The sequence below is a fragment of the Monodon monoceros genome, unplaced genomic scaffold (assembly GCF_005190385.1).
Source record: "Monodon monoceros isolate NGI ecotype Baffin Bay Population unplaced genomic scaffold, NGI_Narwhal_1 Super_Scaffold_7, whole genome shotgun sequence".
NCBI classification, from domain to species: domain Eukaryota; kingdom Metazoa; phylum Chordata; class Mammalia; order Artiodactyla; family Monodontidae; genus Monodon; species Monodon monoceros.
The window spans coordinates 9,842,990-9,863,970 of NW_021703784.1; the positions used below are offsets into that span (position 1 = coordinate 9,842,990).

At 40.8% G+C, this 20,981-nt stretch overlaps 1 protein-coding gene across 1 annotated transcript; it reads right to left on the reverse strand.

Annotated features, from left to right (window-relative positions):
* Positions 1-10,103: 10,103 nt before the first annotated feature.
* On the reverse strand, positions 10,104-18,350 carry LOC114886499 (cytotoxic and regulatory T-cell molecule-like). Its single transcript, XM_029207032.1, has 5 exons — positions 18,199-18,350; positions 16,148-16,231; positions 13,975-14,121; positions 12,335-12,421; positions 10,104-10,496 (listed from the first exon to the last, which is right to left on the reverse strand). Exons 1-5 carry the CDS (start codon positions 18,332-18,334, stop codon positions 10,366-10,368), a joined length of 585 nt encoding a protein of 194 aa, XP_029062865.1. The 5' UTR covers positions 18,335-18,350; the 3' UTR covers positions 10,104-10,365.
* Between the last annotated feature and the right edge of the window lie 2,631 nt (positions 18,351-20,981).

Below are 20,981 nucleotides of genomic sequence, written 5' to 3' on the forward strand. Positions count from 1 at the left end.
ATCCTACACAATATATATTATGCTTTCAAAGTGGCTGTCCCGGTGTGGTAACTAACAATATGACTACTGAAACCAGTTTAAGATTTGTTTGCAGTTCTTTTTGTCATTAGGATATATCCTGTTGGTGTACACAGTCAAATGTATATTTTAAAGTAAGCTGAACTAATTCGTCTCTGTGTGGCATTTTTTTTTTTTTTTTTTGCAATACGTGGGCCTCTCACTGTTGTGGCCTCTCCCATTGCGGAGCGCAGGCTCAGCGGCCATGGCTCACGGGCCCAGCCTCTCCGCGGCATGTGGGATCTTCCCGGACCGGGGCACGAACCCGTGTCCCCTGCATCGGCAGGCGAACTCTTAACCACGGCGCCACCAGGGAAGCCCTCTGTGTGGCATTTTTTAAAAAAGAAATTAATTTTTACTTTTGATTTAATTTTTAAGTGATTATGTAAATCACTTACATAGTTCCAAAGTCAAAACTATAAAGTCAGGTACATTTCGAGAAGTCTAACTTCTCACTGCATCCCCTCCACTCAGTTCCCTCTCAGCTCATATAAGCAATAATTTTTATTAGTTTTAGCTTAGCTTTCCTTTAAAAAAAAAGATCATATTTATTTATCGTTTATTTATTTGTAACCCACCCCTTTTCTCAGATTAAAGGAATCTATGTGCTGTCTTCTGCACTTTGCTTTTTTTTTTTTTTTCACTCAGTAACATATCCTGGAGATCACCCTATAGACACATGTAATGAGCTTTCTCATCGTTCCTTTTCATGGTTGTATAATACCCTACCGTGTGCCCAACCGGCCCCTTATTGATAGCTACTTGAATTGTTATAGATGTGCTGCAATGAATAGCTGTGACATCGTGATAAGAAATACGTATATTTATGGTCTTCATTATGGTTCCTGGTACAGAACTCCTAAAACCCTTGTAATTTCCTAAGGAATAAGAGTGATAGAAGCAGCATTTATTATAATATTTGGGTTTTGTCCTGGGTTCCCGACACAAGAGCTTATAAAACCCTTTTATAGTTTCTTGAGTGACAGGAGTCAGGGGAGCCTCTTCTATTGTTCATTATAAGCCTCTTTCAATCATCCTTGAGTTTATGCTAATGAGGTGACTCTTGATTGGGCCCTTAGATAGCTTCGGGATATGAGGGCTGGTTACCAGAGGCACCATCCCTGTGATCAGAGGGTTGGCACTTTCAGCCCAACCCCCAGCCTCAGGAGAGGGTAGAGGAGCTGGGTATTGAGCTAATCACCAACACTCAATGACTTAATCAATCATGCCTCCATAATGGAACTTCCGTAAAATCCCCTAAATGATGGCATTCACTGAGCTTCTGGGTTGGTGAACACAGCCATGTGCCAGGAGGGTGGCACAGCCCAACTCCATGGGGACTGAAGCTTCTGTGCTTGGGACTCTTCCAGACCTTGCCCTATGTGCCTCTCTATCTGGCTGTTCCTTTGCATCATTTATAACATCCTTTATAATAAACCAGTAATAGTAAAGTGTTTCCCTGAGTTCTGTGAGCCACTCTAGCAAATTAATTGAACCTGAGGAGGGGGTCACGGGAACCTCCAATTTGCAGTTAAATCAGACACAAGTTGTGGGTAACCTAGGGATCTACTACCTGTGATTGGCACCTGAAGTGGGGGCAGTCCTGAGGGACTGAGCCCTTAACCTGTGGAATCTATGCTAAGACCAGGTAGTTAGTGTCAGAAGTGAATTGCGTTCCAGGACACCCAGTTGGTGTCTAGAGAGTTGGAGAATTGGTTGGTGTGGGGAAGAAACTCCACACATTTGTTGTCAGAAGTATTGTGGGTAAAAATCTGTTCATAATGTCAAATTATAATTTTTCCATTTACCTTTGGGTTAGATTTCTAAAAGTGGGATTGCTGGCTTAAACGGTAAGTACCAATGTAATTTTGTTAGATGTTGACAAATTCCCCTTCATAGAGGCTCTATGATTTTACATTCCCACCAGCAACATAAGAGAGCGCTTGTTTCCCTACAGCCTAAGCAACAAAGTGTATTGTGAAGTGCTTGGATTTTTGCCAATATGATCGATAAGAAATAGAATTTTAGAGCAGTTTTAATTTTGTATTTCCTTGTTACGTATTTCTTATGTGTTTAAGAAAAATTTGCCTTTTTTTTCCTTGCTGCTTTTTGGTGGCATAGTATTGATTTTTTTCTTCTTAGTTTTTAGAAGCTCTTTATATTTAGGGATTTTACCGTTTGTGATCTTAGTTGCAAATATTTTTTTCCCAGCTTGTCATTTGTTATTTATTTATTTTTTTGCCACAAAAGGCATTTATTTTTATGTAGTCAAATTTATCGATCTTCCTCCCTCTTATTTTTGAATTTTGAGTCACCATAAGGGAAGTTTATCCCACTCCCAAGTTATAGAACAATTAACCGATTTTTTTTCCTGGTATTTCTATGGTTTCATTTGTATATTTAAACCTTGCATCTATTTGAATTTCATTTTTGGTTTATGATGTGTTTATCAAGTTTTGCCTTTTTCGATACGGCTGCCCAATTAGTAAAATGTTGACCTTTTCCAACTGATTTGAGATACCATCTTTATCACATATAAAATTTTTATTTTATTACATCAGTATTAAAACATATGCTTCTAATTGCTACTGATTTTATTTTGAGATGAGGTGATAGAGTTCATTACAAGTCTTCAGTCTGACTGGGTCTTTCTGTGAGTCATTCTTCAGTAGCAGCCCCTTTCTGCCTTATTAGCTTTAAAGTTAAAAATCTGTTTATCCAGTTATCAGGATGTTCTCAGTAAGTAGACCCAGACTCAGGGGTCCCTATGCCATTGTCTAAAACTAGTGCAAAGAGAAAACAATGAATCTAAGGTGGAGGAGAAAAACATAAACATTTGTTAGGTACTTATCACATGTCTAATGCTGGACTAGACACTTTGCCTGTATTTTCTTATCTCATTTAGTCCTTACACTAATTCTGTGTCGTGGGAATTGTTATCCCCATTATACAAATGAGGAACCTGAAGATACAGGAAGTTATTCTATGACCAATACCAGCTAAACACAATTTAGGAATAAGGAATTAGGGAAGAGCAAAAGAAAGAGAGCATCCCTTGTTTTAAAGAGTAATAATTAGGGAATTCCCTGGGGGTCCAGTCTCAATGCTGAGGGCCTGGGTTCAATCCCTGGTCAGGGAATTAAGATCTCACAAGCCACGGCGTGGCCAAAATAATAATAATAATAATGAGTAATATTTAGTTATTGTCTCTAGCAAAGGGGGTAACAATTTGAAAATTTCATCTGGACATCTGAGACTTAGTCTCCCACAAACCACTTTGGAAGGCACAGATTTTAGTATTTTTCTAATGGGACACAATTTTTATTTCACAAATTAGGGCCTGGTTCAAAAGAGGCATCCTGTCTTAATTAAAAATTGTGACCCATTGTTTCAGGGGATTGCAAAAGACCTGGCAGAATTATTTTTTATGATAAATTTCACTTCAAGGTGCTCTCACAAAGTTTAGTCTCTCTACAATTAGGCAAGATAGCTTTTTAAAAAATAAACTGTGAGGGCTTCCCTGGTGGTGCAGTGGTTGAGAGTCCGCCTGCTGATGCAGGGGACACGGGTTCGTGCCCCGGTCCGGGAAGATCCCACATGCCGCGGAGCGGCTGGGCCCGTGAGCCATGGCCGCTGAGCCTGCGCGTCCGGAGCCTGTGCTCCGCAACGGGAGAGGCCACGAGAGTGAGAGGCCCGCGTATCGCAAAAAATAAAAATAAAAATAAATAAATAAATAAACTGTGAGGCATTTGGGGAGAGTATAAGAAGTTGTTGTTGCCTTAGTTTTGGTTTGTTTCTGTCTGAAAATAAGATGTAGAGCAGAAAAGGTAGGGGGAAATTAGCATATTTGAACAGGTCTAGAGTAGTGATCTATGATGACAAACTTGCTCATGAATGCATTACAGGAAGGAAAAGCGCTTCTCTCTTAGGTGTAACACTGTAAAAATAGAACTGCATTTCATCTAGGTCAAAACCCCATTATAAATGTAGCAAATTACCATGACTTCAGCCGGGGGAAGTAACAGGAGATTATGTTGTTGGGTTAAATTAGTGACCTCATGAATGATGAGCAGTTCAAACCATCCTCTTCCTCTGTGGGGAGACTCTCTACTTGATGTGTGCTTAGTCTGTTGGCTAGTATGATTTTTCTCTCTGTTCTTTTTACCTAATGAGAGATGCTTGGAGCCAGAGAATTTTGGTTTGGTTTTTCTTGAGTCATTTGAGAGGAAGTAAAATAAGTATCTTTCTGACTTCATCTCCAAAAGGTAAAACTAAGAAGGATCATTAAATAGAGATTTCTTGGTTATTCTTTAACTCCATCTTCCAATGAGCAGAAAGAAGTAAGCATGGAACGCTCTCTTAAGTTATATGTAAGGAATGAGACAAGATCCTACTTTGGTCTCTTTAGGAGGCAGGAGCCCAAGGTTCTAATCCTGTCTCACTAATCAGTTGTGTGGACTTTGATAGCTGACAAAACCTCTCTGGGCCTCCGTTCCCTTTCTAAAATACAAAAGAATTGCTCAAAATCAGTGTTTCCCAAATTGTGTTTGTTAGAACAATAATATTCCATAAAACAACTGTTTTGTAGTTTAAAAGGTGCTCCATTTAGAAGCTGGAAATAATTTAAAACCCAATTCACCCAGCTTACATAACAACATAGGGATCTTTACCTCACTTAACAAGGAGCTCTGAGATACTCAGCGGCTTAACAAAGTCATCAAGGATTAGTTGTACTCTGTCTCTTTTCTATTGCATCCTCGCCACATTAGCTACGATTCCTTGATGGGGAGAAAATAGCTGTGGCAGTTCTAAGCATCACTTCTTGTTATGGCAACATTATAGGGGAGGCAAGATGTTTTCATTCTGGGTGTCTCTTTTTATCATTAAGAGAAATCTTTCCCAGAAGCCCTGTAGGGACTTCCCCTCCTGTCTCAATGGCCAGCATTATTATTTTTTATTCATTTTTTTCAAGTATAGTTGATTTACAATGTTGTGTTAATTTCTGCTGTACAGCAAAGTGAATCAGTTATACATATACATATATATATATATATATGCATATAATTTTTCATATTCTTTTCCATTATGGTTTATCACAGGATATTGAGTATAGTTCCCAGTGCTATACAGTAGGACCTTGTTGTTTATACATTTTGTATACAGTGGTTTGCATCTGCTAATCCCAAACTCCCAATCCATCCCTCCCCCACTCCCCTCCCCCTTGGCAACCACAAGTCTGTTCTCTATGTCTGAGTCTGTGTCTGTTTTGTAGATAAGTTCATTTGTATCATATTTTACATTCCACATATAAGTGATATCATATGGTATTTGTCTTTCTCTTTCTGACTTGTTTCACTTAGTATGATAATCTCTAGATCCATCCATGTAGCTGCAAACGGCATTATTTCCTTTTTTATGGCTGAATAGTATTCCATTGTATATGTATATATACCACATCTTCTTTATCTCAATGGCCAGCATTGTTTTATGTGCCTGAGCTGAAACTGACCACTGGCAAGGGGAGTGGAACCATGGCTGATTCAAACCAATCGTGATTCTTCTTTATGGCTGGGGGGGAGGCCTGCCTCCCCTGAAGCACAGGACTACACAGTGGGGGGTGGATACTAGAACAAAATCACAGATCTACTAGAAAGGAGGAAGCCATTGGCCAATGGTCATTGGGTGGGCAACCATCCCAAATTGCTTTATGTGGTTAAGTGAGTTTGATCTTTGCTGGGTTAAACAAAGCCAAACAGATTCCTTTCTAAGAAGATTTTCAGAGCCTTTACTGTGCTGTACATCATCTCTATGAGGGAGATACAATGTTCAACCTTTTCCAAACTTATTTGACCCCAGAAAACTTTTTTTTTTTTCCCACGGAACATCCATTGACATTTCTAGGTCACCAGTGTTCCTCAAAATTTTAGGAAATGCTTGAGATGAACTCAAAGATCCCTCCTAATGATCATATTCTATGGTTATCTATAAAACTAGATTCAGATTTGTTGAGATGCAAGAAATCGATACATATAGCTACTGTATTGGTTAGGGTTTCTGCAGCAAACAGGTGATACATTCACACTGGGCAATTTGAGGAGATTTAATAAGTGAACTCCTTCCAAAGCTTTGGGGGAACCACAGAAGACAGTGCAGGATCCCTCTAGGCTTGATGAAGTGAGGGAAGCAAGTAGATTCCCGAACTAGAGACAGAGAGAATTGCCTGATGGGAGATGTGACCTCCAGTCGGGGGACCCAGTCAGTTCCTAGCAATCTTGCACACACATCCTCTGCTCGCCTTCTGGGAATCCACATTCCCCAGCTGGAAGCCAGAGAGAGGGCAAGGCAGCCTGCTGATGTTTCCGAAGTGGCAATGTTCCAGGGCACCCGGCAGGTAGGAAAGGGGGGAGAGTGAGGAGGGGCAATTGAAAGATAATGAGCACAGCTACCCAACATCTCATTTTTTCCTAAATGTCCCCCTGGAGTCACCCTAGTATAACAGTCGGAGGGGCATAGCATTGAAGCCAGACAGACCCAGATCAGCATCTGGGCTCTCTCCTTACCTGGTTAAACGCTCTCGGCAGTCTCCTAAGCCATTTTGTAGAGTTTAGAGCAGCTCTTTTGTGTCAAACGTGCATTATAATACCTACCTTGCAAGAATGTTATGATGATTAAATTAGATTACCTATATAAAGTGGCTCATAAAAAAAAAAAGTGGCTCATAATAGGTCCTTTCAAATGTCGTTTTTCTTTTACCTGTCTTCCCTCTGCTATTGGCCAAATATACATTGAGAAACTACCATAGGCTGGGCACTATGAACGTTGACAATTTTTTGTCCACAGAATGTGTTTGGCCTGTGGATTGGGGTGTAGTTCTACATCAGGTAGGACTAGATGACTCATAAGGTCCTTCTACCTCCAGGAAAATATAATATTTCTAAATATTATTTCTAATTCAGCTTTAATGATAATATTTCAACTTCAGCTATGTTTTGAAAATTTTTGATTTGTGCTACGTCAGGGAGGGTTGGAATCACCTAGGGAGCTTTAAAAAAAAAATGCAGATTCCAAAGCTCTGCCTTTAGGTCTGCTGAGACCAATCTTTCAGGACAAACCTGGGAATCCCTGTTTTTGAAATCCTCTCAGGTAAATCTGACAATCAGCTAAGTTTGCTTACCTCTGCTTCACATGGTATCAATACTATAATGTTGGCATATTCATTTGCCTCTTGAGTAAAAGGCCCTGGAACAATGGAAACAGTTGCAGTGAACATCCTTGGGGAGGATTAACCTGCAAACATAGACTCAAAGTAACACAATAGAGCAGTGTGGTTTGATCAGCCACGGCAAGCACCATCGCTGAAGCGAATGTGTTTTTCCCCTGGGTTGTTTTCAGTTTAATAGCTTGGTGAATGATTTGTCTGAGCTGCTACAAAACTATAAATGACATGCCTCATCTTGATGTCTTTGTACATTAAAAATCTCTTAGAAATCAGGACATCTGGCTCATTTCCCTTCTTCTAACTCCACCACTTCCCTTCTCTTCCAGAACAATTCAGTCCTGAAGTCATTAGGCGGGGTCTAACAAAGTAGGCATCCACAGGGGGGGCTGGTGGAGGAGATGTGGAAGCCCGGAGAGGGGTGTCTGAGCCCCAGCCCTATGAGGTGGCAGTGCCCCTAGAAGGGCTGCCCAGCATGAAGGGTCTGAGCCTGAGTGGATGAGGAGGGTTACCATTCAACACTAAGTGTGTGGCCAGGGCTTCCAGACAGTGGGGGTGGTCAGAGCCCATGCTTGGTGAGTAGAGCATCCACAAGGAGAGGTGGGGGGCACAGAGTGGGGAGTCAGAACTCGAGCATGAAGAGAAGGACATCCTCAAGGAGAACAGGATAGTAGCAGAGATGGGAGATGCTCACATACAGGGGATTTAGCAAATCAGTGACTATGTTAAGGATAATGAAAGCTGGATTTCTCAGAAAAGGTAGTTACAAGTACAGAAAGGGGGAAAACTAGAATAAACACATGGTTTTCAATGGATAAATTTAAATATATCCATACATGGACATATATATACACTTGTATGTATGCATTCTCATATATTCCCTGGCTCTGTCTACTGAGATAACTTGAAAACAATGATGCCCCCGAAGCAATGAGTACACCTATTCCCTGGATTTTGGCTTCTAAATACCATTTTCCACTAAAAGGAACCAGGGATCCTTAGAGAAATGGCTGATTATAAGGCTGAGGCAGAAAAAGTTTTAGATGAGCCTGGAATATTTTGTACCAGAAAGCAAGCAAGTTCTCGAAGCTTGAGGACAAGAAGGACACAAAAGCCTGTTTCCACAGTTTGATCATCAAATTAGCAGCTGAATAATTTGACAGTCACAGAGTATAACCCAGTGACTAACATAGGGTAGGGACAGATGGTAGCCTGTTTAATAACAGTGGAAACCATGAGTCCATACAGGTATCAGTCAACAGGTAACTTGAAAGTTTGTTGAGGAACAGGATATTTACATAGTTTTGAAGCATCTCCCCACAAAATATTGACTTAGAAGGCAGAAAAGAGTAAGTTTACAATGGAGAAGTTTGGTAGACACCACCTTCACCAAGTGATCAAGGTGGATATCATCAATAATGGGATCGATAAAATGCAATGTGACAAACAAAACATCCCTGACGTGATAGTCCTGTCAAAGTTGCATAACCTGAATCCAGCCACGAGGAACCATCAGACAAGGCCAAACTGAGGGACGGTCTACAAGATAACTGGCCTGTAATCTTCAAAAATGTCCAGCTCCTGAAAGGGAAGGCACGGTATGCCAAACTGAATAGGATGAAAATGAAACATGTGATTCTGAACTGGATCCCCTGGGAGGTTTGGGACAATCGGAGATAGATGGATGAAGTCTGAGGTCTGCAGTACAAAAAGTCAATGTTAATTTCCTGATTTTGTGGGTTGCGCTGTTGTTATAGGGGTGGGTGTCCTTGTTTGGAGGAAATACACACTAAAGCATTTGTGGGGTGACAGGACATCATGTCAACTTACAGTGGTTTAGAGGGAAAAGTGTTTCGTTCTATCCTCACGCCTTTCAGTAATTTTTTGATTGTTAAAAGAAAATGGTATCATGAGAAAAAAATCAGCCTGGTTGGATCTGGCCCCTGTAACAAATTACAAACTCATAATTTTTACGCATGTGGTAGAGCAATGGGGGGGGGCAGGTGGTATTATTTTAGAATTAGTTTATTCAGGTCCAAAGAATGAGAAATGTCATAAATGTTAGGGGGAGGGAAGACATGTCACATGTCACTTTCACACGTGAAAGTGAAGGGAGGAAGTACGACTTGGAACAACCACTAGAAACACAAATACATATTCTGCTCTTTATTAAATAATTTTTTAAAAGCATCTATTATGTCAGTAATTGGGAAATTCAACTCATTATTTTCTTTTGCACGTGTTTTTGTAATGAAGTGTCCTGCTAAAAACATTGTCTAGGGGGCTTCCCCGGTGGCGCAGTGGTTGAGAGTCCGCCTGCCGATGCAGGGGACACGGGTTCGTGCCCCGGTCCGGGAAGATCCCACATGCCGCGGAGCGGCTGGGCCCCTGAGCCATGGCCGCTGAGCTTGCGCGTCCGGAGAACATTGCCTACCAGGTCAACTCTTGTGATTTAGCAAGACAAGTAGAAGCAAATGGAAACTTTGGGTCTGCCTTGAACTAGCACTTGTGTCTTGGGGCATCAGTCTTGGGACCTTCATGCTTATCTGACTCACTCATTGTTTTGCATAACTTCTCCCAGACAGGGAATGGGCTGGTTACAGCTTCTTAAAGTGCATCTTGAAAGTAAGCTCCTAGGATTAGAGACCTTCTTTGGGTCCTTTTCATCCCGAAGTTCTTTATTTGGAAACCAGAAAGAAAGACAAAAAAAAATTTTTAAAAAGAGTTCCACTAGAGCCCAGCATCTAATATCTCCTGTTACCTTTACAGTAAGATGTTAGCTGGTCACATTGACCCTGATCCCAAAGTTTAGTAGAATTCTCCTGCTCTGAAGTAGTATCAGGCATAATAGGTTCTTTCTCTTCTTTTTACTTTTTTTTTTTTTAACTACAAAGCTTTATGTCCATGGGTTAGTCCTCATTTGTTGCTCTGAGTCCGGGGCAGATTACACTTGGAGGACACCATCTCTCATAGCACTCAAAGTACTTTTTTTGTGTTTTTCATGTGACGGTAATTATGCTCCTTCCCACAGGCTGCTCCACTGAGGTGATGATGAGGCTGCCCTGAAATCCTATTTCCTGTTGCAATGAGCGCTACACGATGCTCTCTGGTATATGAGTGAGCTCTCCTTTGAATTTTGAAGGTTGTGCCTTTTCTTTCGTCTTTGTTTTTGCCTCTGAGTACAACTGTGTGATGTAGTTCATGCAGCTCTTAGAGCGGGAAGCTGAAAGAAAAACGTAGCGAACACGAACATTTAGTTTGAACAACATTGCACCCATTTATTTGAAACACGTGGACTGCACGTGGTATTTGTAGGTCCGAATGTTAATGTGTTAAAAAAATCGAACCTGAAATTCACTGATGTGTAAACATGGTCTTGAACGCCCTGTGATAGTCTAATTTTTAAAATGTCTTCTTATGTAAACTATATGCTCATAAACCTGAAATAAAATATATAGACATCTCTGCTATCAAATAACATATGTATCGCTGGACAAAACAATACATTGCCTTTAGCATAATTTCATACTGAAAGTAAGAGGGCTTATGGGAAAAAGAGGACTGGGGCGACCCACTGAAAGCCTAGGCAACTCTGTACGCAGAGTCTGGAAACAGCTCCAGAAGGTAGCTTTTAAGTGAGCAAAAACAATAGAGTTGAAATGCTGGATTTGAGGGTGCTGAGGGAAGGAGGATGGAAGCGGGGGTCAGAACCCAGGATAAAGTACAACTTCCCACAACTGTGGCAAGCCCCCCCACCCCACCCCAGGGAGTCGGGGTGGGGGCAGACCTTTCTGGGGAGGGAGTCCTGAGTGCACATGCTCCTTTTGTTTTTTTAATTGTTTTTTAAATTTTATTGAAGCATAGTTGATTTACAATGTTGTGCTCATTTCTTCTGTATAGATACTCATTTTAAACTTTCTTAAAGGTGAATTACAAGGGCTTCTGCTTGTTCAGTAGCTGAGCTGAGGGCTTTTCTTTTCCTGCTAAAGGTTATAATTCTGCTCCCACTCTTCTGTTGCCCTTGCCTGGGAGCATCGGCATAGGAAACAACCCCAATTACACGTTATACTGACGTCATTCTCCCCCTGCCAGTTGTGGGAGGAGATGGATGTTATAGAAACACGCGTTGTGCTACAACAGCCTGTATGCAGCTGACACACATTTTCCCCTCCCACACCCAGGTCTCGCACAGACCTCTCACTTGTGCCCCTCTTCCTGCTACTACAGCTAGTCTTTCTTTCCGTTTCACACCCTGCTAGGTCAAAACCAGAAAAAAAGCCAGAGGTGTTGTAAAAGAAATGCTTCTTACAAAGCCTCAGTAAAACCAATAGGAACTAGTGGCAAAGCTCACTGCATTTTCTTGCAGCTTTTGGCAGGTGGAATAAGTTGATTTGCATGGAGGAAACAGTGGTTGGAAGGTGTAAGATTCTTGTTTTGCTATATTCCTAGCTTCTTTCTACTGGATCTTTGTCAAGAGTACACACACACACACACACACACACACACACACACACACACACACACAGAGTCTCCTTTTAGACTCTTCTTTTCATATTTGCTTGAAGAATTGCAATGAAGTCATCCAAAAGACCTGAAACATTTGTTTGAATTAGTTAAGCCTTATATTCATTTATTCAATACAGTTTTGTCCAGCATTCCATCTGTGCCAAGCCCCAGGCTAGGATCTGGGGGTACACATAGAGTAGATCCAGTTGCTCACCACCTGGAGGTGTACTGTGGTAGCTAAATTAACACACCAAACATGAGAGTCTGGCGTGGGAAGTGCTTCACTGTAAAGGTGTATATAGGATACTGTGGCACACAGGAGGGTTCTACCTGTGTGTGACAGCGAGAACTCAGGGATGGCTTCCCAAAGGGGCCAGCTACCTGAACTTAACTGCTACTTTTTGTTTTTTAAGAAGTATTTCCTCAAGTTCTACAAGATGATGTATGTGATTTGCTTTTTCTTGTGCTAAAAATCAAACTTTGATTTTTATTCTCCTCATTAAAGGCAACACGTTAACCTCATTTTTCAAATCTCAGGTCACATAGTTGACTTACTTTGGCTATTATTCTCTTGGGATGATGTTTCTTCATTATTTGACCTCGATCTGTAACTTTCTAGAGTGTGCTCTGAAATTTCATTTTCTGCAGGAAGAGAAAATTGTTATTGATTTCTGGTGCACAGAGCATCCTCTGTATTCAGAGCTGTACGTTTTGAGTAAGAGCACACCTGTTTTTATACCATAGTGGGCTTATCGCTCCCTCCCCCATACCTCATGTCCTCATTCGTTCAACAAATCATTTTTTATTCTCTATGATTCCTGCAGGCACTGTGCCAGGCAGTATAAGAGCTGCGGAAGTCAAATGACCGCAGATTAGAATCAAGTACTGTCTTTTGGGAAGAAACAATTCCAGTAGCCCTTAAAGAGGCGTGGGGGCGAAGTATCAACGGGAGATTTCGAAACAATAGTATGGCATTTGCCTATTGTGCAGACACAGCTGGAAAGCCAGACCCTGTGTTTAGGTATATTTATGATGAAAATGTTAGTGCATCTCAATATCTCGAGACATAGATGTTAAACTAGGAGAAGTGGTACTTTTAAGAGGGTCACAGCCGTTCAAAGATGTAGTATTTTGCCACGGGACATCATGATTTCTCTGTTACTAGAGGTTTTCAAGCCGTATGTGGCTAAATCAGCAGTGTCCAAGATCGCCAGAATGAAAGTCACGCGTGTAATTTAAAAGTTTCTAGTGGTCAAAAAGTAAAAAGAGTAAAAAGAAGCAGGTGAAATGAATATGTTTTATTTAACTAGTAGCTTCAATATAGTATTATTAGACGTATTCTTGTGTGTGTGTGTGTGTGTGTGTGTGTATGTACTGAGTCTTCAAAGTTGGGTGTGTGTTTTATCCTTACAGCACCTCTCAAGAGCAACTAGCCACAGTTCATATGCTGACTAGCCATACTGCGGCTACTGTATTGAACAGCCCAGGTCTAAGTAACCACTCAGAATTAAAGAGGGGATTTAATCCTGGCACACATTTAGGGAATGAACACAGCAGATGGTCATTCTGGGTAACTTCTAAGGTCCCTTCTGTTTCTGATATGTGTTGAGTCTGTATTTTAGTAGATATCTTCCATGCTAGCTAAGTAATTTTGTTTTTGTTTCCAATGAAATAAACTTTTAAATCAGAATGCTTAGGGAAAATTACTAACGTATGGTTGACGGAGGCTGAGTGCATTCTTACAGTGTAAGAATGGGACCCAAAACAGTCTATCATAGTCAACCTTTGATTGACCATTCCTAGAATAGGAGCTGCTCAAGAGCAGGGACTTGGTCTGTCTTGTTGGCAGATGTGTCCCCAGTGCCTGGAAGAGTGCCTGGTACACAGCAGGTGCTCAATGAATGCTTATTGAATGAACGAATGAATATGCTATTTGCTGTCTTTTTGTGAGTAGAAGCCTCCACAGTTTAATGCCAATTCCTGGAGCTACTCTAGTTTCTCTTGGTCGTGCACCCTGTAACTGTAGTTCCTGGAGAATCACATCCTGTGTTTACTGCAAAACAAACGGTTGCTTATTTGAATGACAACACTCAGATAGTACAGCATTGAATGGAAAAGCTTTGACAGAATTTCCCTTTGGGCTGGCCAACTGTTTGAGCATCTTGTAGCCTCCGTCAGGTTCTCTGCCCACTCACCTTTTTTCCATATGACATGTGCTTTCCGAATCTTCATGATGAAGAGCTGGACGATGATGAAGAGAATGAAAATGAGGAAGGAGACGAGGCTCAGCAGCAGGATGCCGCTCTTCTTCCTCGTCAGTCCCACAAACTGACGATTCGCTTCTAGAAGGAAAATGAAAGGATTTTAGACAGTTCGGCGGCTTGTTTTTTTTCTTTTTTTTTTTTGGTCACTGAGGAATATACACAGTATTTGCAAAATATAGTAGAGGCTAATACACAGCTGAGAGGAAGAGACGACAGAGAGCTTTACCCTGAAAGTAAAGAGATTCGTGTCATTTATTCTCTGAAAACAAGCAAGCAGGGATACAAACAGACAAAGCAATTGTGCGGGATGATTTGAAAAAGGTTTTTAAGTTACATAGATATCGAGCTAGTTATTTTTCATTTCTAGTGGAAATGTGAGAATATTAAATTATAGTCAGGGGATTCAAATTAGATGTAAGGAATGAGTTTTCAGCAAAGTGTAGTTAAGTAGCAAGAGAGATCGTTAAGGAGTTTGTGAAACTGTGCAAACAAAATGAAATTTCATTAATCTTGGCTAAGTTAAATGCGGTCCTCCATGAAGGCATCTGGAGATAAACCAGATGAGCTCTTAAAGATCCTTCTAGAATTCTGATTCTACGGGCTCCAACTTTGCTAAATGTCATTCACGGTCCCTGTCATCTCAACCAACAAGCCATTGAGGAGTGTCAGCTACGCATAGAACATTGTGCTTAGAGCTGCATGAGGCACAATCCCTATGTTTTCGGGAGAGTTGTCTATATATGCAAACAAACAAGTTAATAGAAACAAACAGAATTAAGATATCTGTGCCAAATTCTAGACCCACGTGTGTTAATATAATGATGTGTTCAGGGATTCTGAGGCAGGAGTGGTGCCTGAGTTGGTCAGGAAAGTGTTCGGTGAGGATCTTGGCCTTGAAGGAGGGGTAAGGAGAGGAGTGATGCGGACTTTTCCTTTCATCAGGGCAGTTAGGGTAAACAAGGGCAGGGCAATCAAAACAGGATGAAGTTTTCAGAGAAAAATGTGTATTCTGGTCAGGACCTTATAGAGACAGGACTGCAGAGGTAGGTGGTAGAGAGCACCTTATGGAGGGTTGAGGGCTCACATTCCGTGCTGTGGACTGTGAACCATAGCAGTTTTCTGAACATAGGTGTGAAGAGTGCAAAGGGATGTTTTGATAGTAAGTGCTGAAAATGCACAGCAAGGGGAGAAACTAAAGTTACAATACTTCCAGCAGGACATGATGAGGCTCTGCCTCGGGGACGTGGCAGTGATAGTGGACAAAATACCTAAAAGAGAAGACTCCAAAGTCCTTGGGAACCTATTGATTTTATGTGTGTGTGTGTGTCCACACACACACACACGTGCACAAGAGTGAAGGATGTCACCAAGGTTTGGGGCCTATGTGATGCTTTGGACAAGCTGATTTTGTGGGGAAAAGTGCTGTTCAGTTTTTAGACATGTTGAGTTTGAGGAGATGACAGAAAATTCAGCCAGAGATGTGTGGGAAATGGAATGAAACAGGGACTAATGCTCTGGAGAATGTTCTGGAAATGCAGGTATGGAAATCTTCTGCTGGTGGCAACAGAAATAATCTTGGGAATGGAAAAACTCTTTAAGCATTAAGGCAATAACCAAGGATGGAGAAGTAAAATCAAATCTACATAGAAGAAGTCAGAAGAGGAAGGGACATGAGCTAACGGACATGAGAAGGAGTGGTTAGCAAAAGTAAGAGGACCAGGGGCTTCCCTGGTGGCGCAGTGGTTGAGAGTACGCCTGCCGATGCAGGGGGCGCGGGTTCGTGCCCCGGTCCGGGAAGATCCCACATGCCGCGGAGCGGCTGGGCCCGTGAGCCATGGCCGCTGAGCCTGCGCGTCCGGAGCCTGTGCTCTGCAGCGGGAGAGGCCACAGCAGTGAGAGGCCCGCGTACCGCAAAAATAAAGTAAGAGGACCAGGCAGAGTATGTCAAGGAAGCCAGGGAGACAGCTAAGTAAAGGGACAGGGAGTGACTGACCAATAGAAAGGTCAAAAATAATGAGGACTGGAAAAGGCTATTGGATGTATTGATTAGGAGGTTAAAACATCAAGTGTTTATGCTAAATAAATGAGTGGTGGGAACACTTACCAGTGACCAAGTGAGAGACTTGAGTGGTTTGTTCTTCCTCTTCCTTGTCAATCTCTGAGGTACTAGAATCTTCCATTACTGCAACTAAGGTGAAAGTAAGACATGATATATACATATGACTATGTTTGTGCCGTGTAGTGTGTATATATGCACAGAGTCATCCCAAAGCAGCTTTGGAAACCAAATTCAGTGATCCTCATTAAAAAAACAACAATGAGGTCATTAGTTGACACTGACTTCTTCCAAAAATAGTTGCAAATGGTCAGGATCAGTTTGCCTTTTTTTAAGGTAAACGTTTACTGAACACTACTCTGTGCCAGGCCTTAGGCTGACCATTTGGTATATATTCCTCTACAGCTCTGAGCAAACAGGGGTTTTGAAGAGTTAAGTAAATTGTCTAAAGTCCTACGGCAAATAAGTGGCAGAGCCAACACTGAGACTCAGAGCCCCAAGTTCCAGCCAGTGTTTTGTGCCTGCTTCCTGAAGCAGGCCTTCCAGTTGAGACAGTTTTAGGTGCTTCAGGATAGCAAGTGAACACTGAAGAATGGCATCCCAAGCCTGATGGATAGAAAACCCATAGCCCGAAATGCACAGAGCAACGATTTTTATGTTGAAAATCAGCTCAGTTGTCATTCTAACCTATGCTTGCTTCCCCCTTAGAAGTGGGATGTACTATGATGATTTTTGCTAGGTAAGAGAAATTATAAAAATGAGATCGTTTTTTCCGATTTTGTTGTTTATCTTCCCTTTTCTTTTTTTATTTTCCTCTGCCGTCTCCTGGTTTTTAGCCCATTGCACAGCGCCACGATGTGGACCCCAAGGGGAATGAAACCACCCCTTCTATTGAAAATGGGCATTATTAACAGTAATAAAATTGTAGAAATTGAAAGCTGAAAGGAATTTTAGAATCCATGTTTCTTAAATCTTATATATGAAAAAGCAGAGGAGAAAATTGAGTTATTCAGTAGTGGTGTAAACCAATTTAAAGACAACTAGATTCTAAACATGTTTAAAAATATTGGATTATTAAGGCAAATGAGGTGGTAGTTCCACTTCATAATATTTTCCGTTTCCATCGCCCTGCAGAAAAAGTATGTATGTATGTGTGGTACATATGTACTTATCAGTGTTTAAAGAACCTAAACATTTACTTTTCAGAGTTATTCACGATAAGCATTTTAAAAATGTAATCTCCTACTCAGAACTATGAACATGATGGTGATATGAAAGCACTTCTCCCACCACATGACATTTTTATAGAGACACTATTTGAAACAGAAAGGGGACATATAGGAATGTATGCCTTTCTGGATGAGGCCTGTCTTGCTCAAAGCACCATGACAACGGCATGCATGCATTCATTCATTCATCCATTCATTCATTCACACTGCATTTTGTGAGTATCTGCTATTGCCAGATGCTATGCTAGGTAAAATACAAAGATAAGTTAAATATATGATCATTGCCCAGAGCTAACCATCTAGTGCTTTACTGTCTAAAAAAGCTGGTATTATAATCCAGGTGTTCTAAATTCTCCACTTATAGTTCAATCCTGTTATCAAAAACTATCTGAGTTCTTGACAACCAAGTAAGTGGTGAGCCTTCAAGGGTGATTTTGTTATTCAATGACAAACACCAAAACTCCAGATTCTGCTTTTTGCTCTTTGTTGTTACCATGTCTTTATTTTGTGTTTGGTCTGTTCTAGATGGAAAAACAAGTCTCCTATAAATGAATTCAGCATTGCCTTTTACCACAGAGGAATTCAAATGTCACAGTTGTGTGTGTGTGTGTGTGTGTGTGTGTGTGTGTGTGTGAGAGAGAGAGAGAGAGAGAGAGAGAACTTACAAGGTGTTAAGTTACCCTGAAGCCCATCCCACTAACTGATAGGGTGCTTCTCCAGGTCACCATGACGCTGGAGTCAGTTGCAAGGGGTCCTCTATGGTCTTATTACAAATTAAAACAAAAAAATGAGAACTTAGAATTGGAAAAGTGACCTTCCCAAAGAGGCATAATTTTGTTTTTTTAAGTTTTAATGTTTTTCGATACTTACCGGTGCTAGTGGACTGCTGAGGGTCTTGAGAGGATGGAGAGCTTGTCTCCAGGGCAGCTGAAACTGTCTCTTGATCAGTAACTAGGAAAGGGGAAAAACAAAATTCTGCAACTACAGAGAGCAATTTTACCCACATTGTGCTCAGTACAATAGGTTGGAGAATGTATCTGGCTGCTACCTGTTTGTGGAGGTTCTGCAGCAACCTCAGAATTGTGTGTTCTGCAGCTCTTGCTCTGGTGTTTGAGTCTGTCCCGTTGATTGTCCATCTGCTAAGCTGCCTGGCTTAGAAGCGCAGCAGGCTGGACCTCCGTGGAGTGGTGCCTTCGGCAGTGGTGGGCAAAGACTATTCGCCACCTTTATCTGTATCCATCTACCTATCAATCCCTCTGTCTGTCTATCCATCCAAGCACATATCTACCTGCTTATTTATTAGGTGGCTTTGGAGTCAGTCTCAGACTGGCTTGAATTCCAGTGCCGCTCCTTGTCTGCTGCTGAGTGAGTTTGGACAAGGTTCCTAATCTCTCAGATGCTCAGTTTTCTCTTACTGTAAAATGGAGATACTAACACATGTACCTCTTGGAGTTTTTTGGTGAGAATAAATGATTTCATTTGAATAACATGTTTAGCACAACACCTGGCTATTTATTAAGCACAGTGCTTACTACATGCTATTGTATGATATAAAACAATGTTTAGGAATGTTTCCAGAGGTTCAGCTTAGCATAGATTTGACCAGTCAATGAACAGGCCTGTAACCACAGAGCTTATAAAAATGGTGCCTATTAATTTACAAATATTGATACTGATATGTAATATCTTTATGGAATCTACAAGTGTTTCTCAGCCTTTTATTTAATCAAAGAATTTTCTGTGGTTTTGAAAATTATTTTCTTAATCAAACATTAAAATTTTTTGAAAACTATAAATATGCCTGAATCATGTGCCAAGGGCTCTGAGAAAAGAAGAACCACTTAGGAAACACTAGAGAAATAGTAATATAGATGATAAGTAAGCTCTGTGGCCACAAGGAAGCCAGAGGAACCTGAAGAAAGAGTAGAGCTGCTGGCAATGAAAAGAAGGAAAAGCTTGAAGGCAAGTCAAACAGAAGTGCTGGAAGCAAATTATAAGACGAGCATAATATGGCAACTACTGGGGACATGTAGAATAAAATTTGTCAATCATGACTAAGATCTAGAATAATGTATACCATGTGAATTCAGATAACCATATAGTTATGTACAAAACAGGTTATATATATTATATGCACTACATATATTATACACATTGTATATATTGTGTATATGCCATAGTGTATATATACAATTGTGCATATATGTACAGTAGTCTGTGTGTATATATATATATATATATACACACACACACATATACACACACACTGGAGTTTGTATTTGATTTATCCTCTATTTAGCAAAACTGCTAAATAGATTCATTTAGACTGAATGTTGTCTTGATTAAGTGGATACTGGTACATGATGATTTATCTCCCTGGTTGGTTAGAATGTTATAGACCTCTGCTATCCAATATGGTATCCACCAGCTATACTGATTATTTAAATTTAAATTAATAACAAGTAATATTAAAAATTTACTTCCTCGGTTGCACTAGCCACATTTCAAGTTAGAGTTTTGGAAAACCTGTATCCGCCGCTGTGAACTTGACACGTTCCAAATATTTAGTCTTCAGATAAGATTAGTGATGATATTAACGAATGTGATTTTGTTACTGAAATGTGCCAACATTTGAAAGATTTGTATCAATCAATGAATCAGTATTCTCCAAATGACCAAGGCATGATGTTAGGAATAGTGCCTGGATCATTTAAATAGCAAATTTGTTCGATGGATTTTAATGTAACAAGAGTATGAAAAGTTCATTGACATGGTTCTAGAGTCCACAGAGCAGCTAACCTTAAAGAAACCACCTCTTGTCGAGTTTTAGTGTAGCGTTGAAGAAGTGTATCCACAATTATCTGAAAAGGCTATTCAAATACTTTTCTCTTTTCCAACTTGGTGTGAGGCTTCATATTTTTATATAGTTTAAGCAAAACAACATATTACAAGAGCTTGAATGCAGAAGTTATGAGAACCTATTTCTATTAAACCAGATAGTAAAAAGATTTTTAGGGCTTCCCTGGTGGCGCAGTGGTTGAGAGTCTGCCTGACGATGCAGGGGACACAGGTTCGAGCCCTGGTCTGGGAGGATCCCACATGCCGCGGAGCAACTAGGCCCGTGAGCCATGGCCACTGAGCCTGCGCGTCCGGAGCCTGTGCTCCGCAACGGGAGAGGCCGCGATAGTGAGAGGTCCGCGCACTGCGATGAAGAGTGGTCCCCGCTCACCACAACTAGAGAAAGCCCTCGCACAGAAACGAAGACCCAACACAGCAAAAATAAATAAACTAATAGACTCCTACCCCCAACATCTTCTTTAAAAAAAAAAAAAAAAAGATTTTAAAAATGTAAAACAGTGCCATTTTTCTATTTTTTGGCATTGCAAAATATATTTTTTTCCATAAAAATATGCCATTTCTCTTTATATGAAGTAGGTTAATTCTTTTAAAAATAAATAAGTAAACATTGTTCCTACCATGCAGAGTGTGGAGATGAGAGGGTCAGAATCCTTATTGTAAATATGTTCCTGAGCGTCCTCAGCTAGCAAACTTTTACTTGTCGGATTTCTAGCACCTGTGGGTCAATGCAGGCGCTCGTCACAGAGAAACATTCATAGGCAGTTGGATGCACCAACAGGTGATCCTGGTGTGGT

Coding starts and splice junctions, on each gene's coding strand:
- LOC114886499 (XM_029207032.1), bottom strand. CDS start 18,334: ATGTGGGTAAAATTGCTCTCTGTAGTTGCAGAATTTTGTTTTTCCCCT. Junction 16,232..18,198: donor TCAGCAGTCCACTAGCACCG/GTAAGTATCGAA, acceptor CTTTCACCTTAG/TTGCAGTAATGGAAGATTCT. Junction 14,122..16,147: donor AGTCTCTCACTTGGTCACTG/GTAAGTGTTCCC, acceptor TTTTCCTTCTAG/AAGCGAATCGTCAGTTTGTG.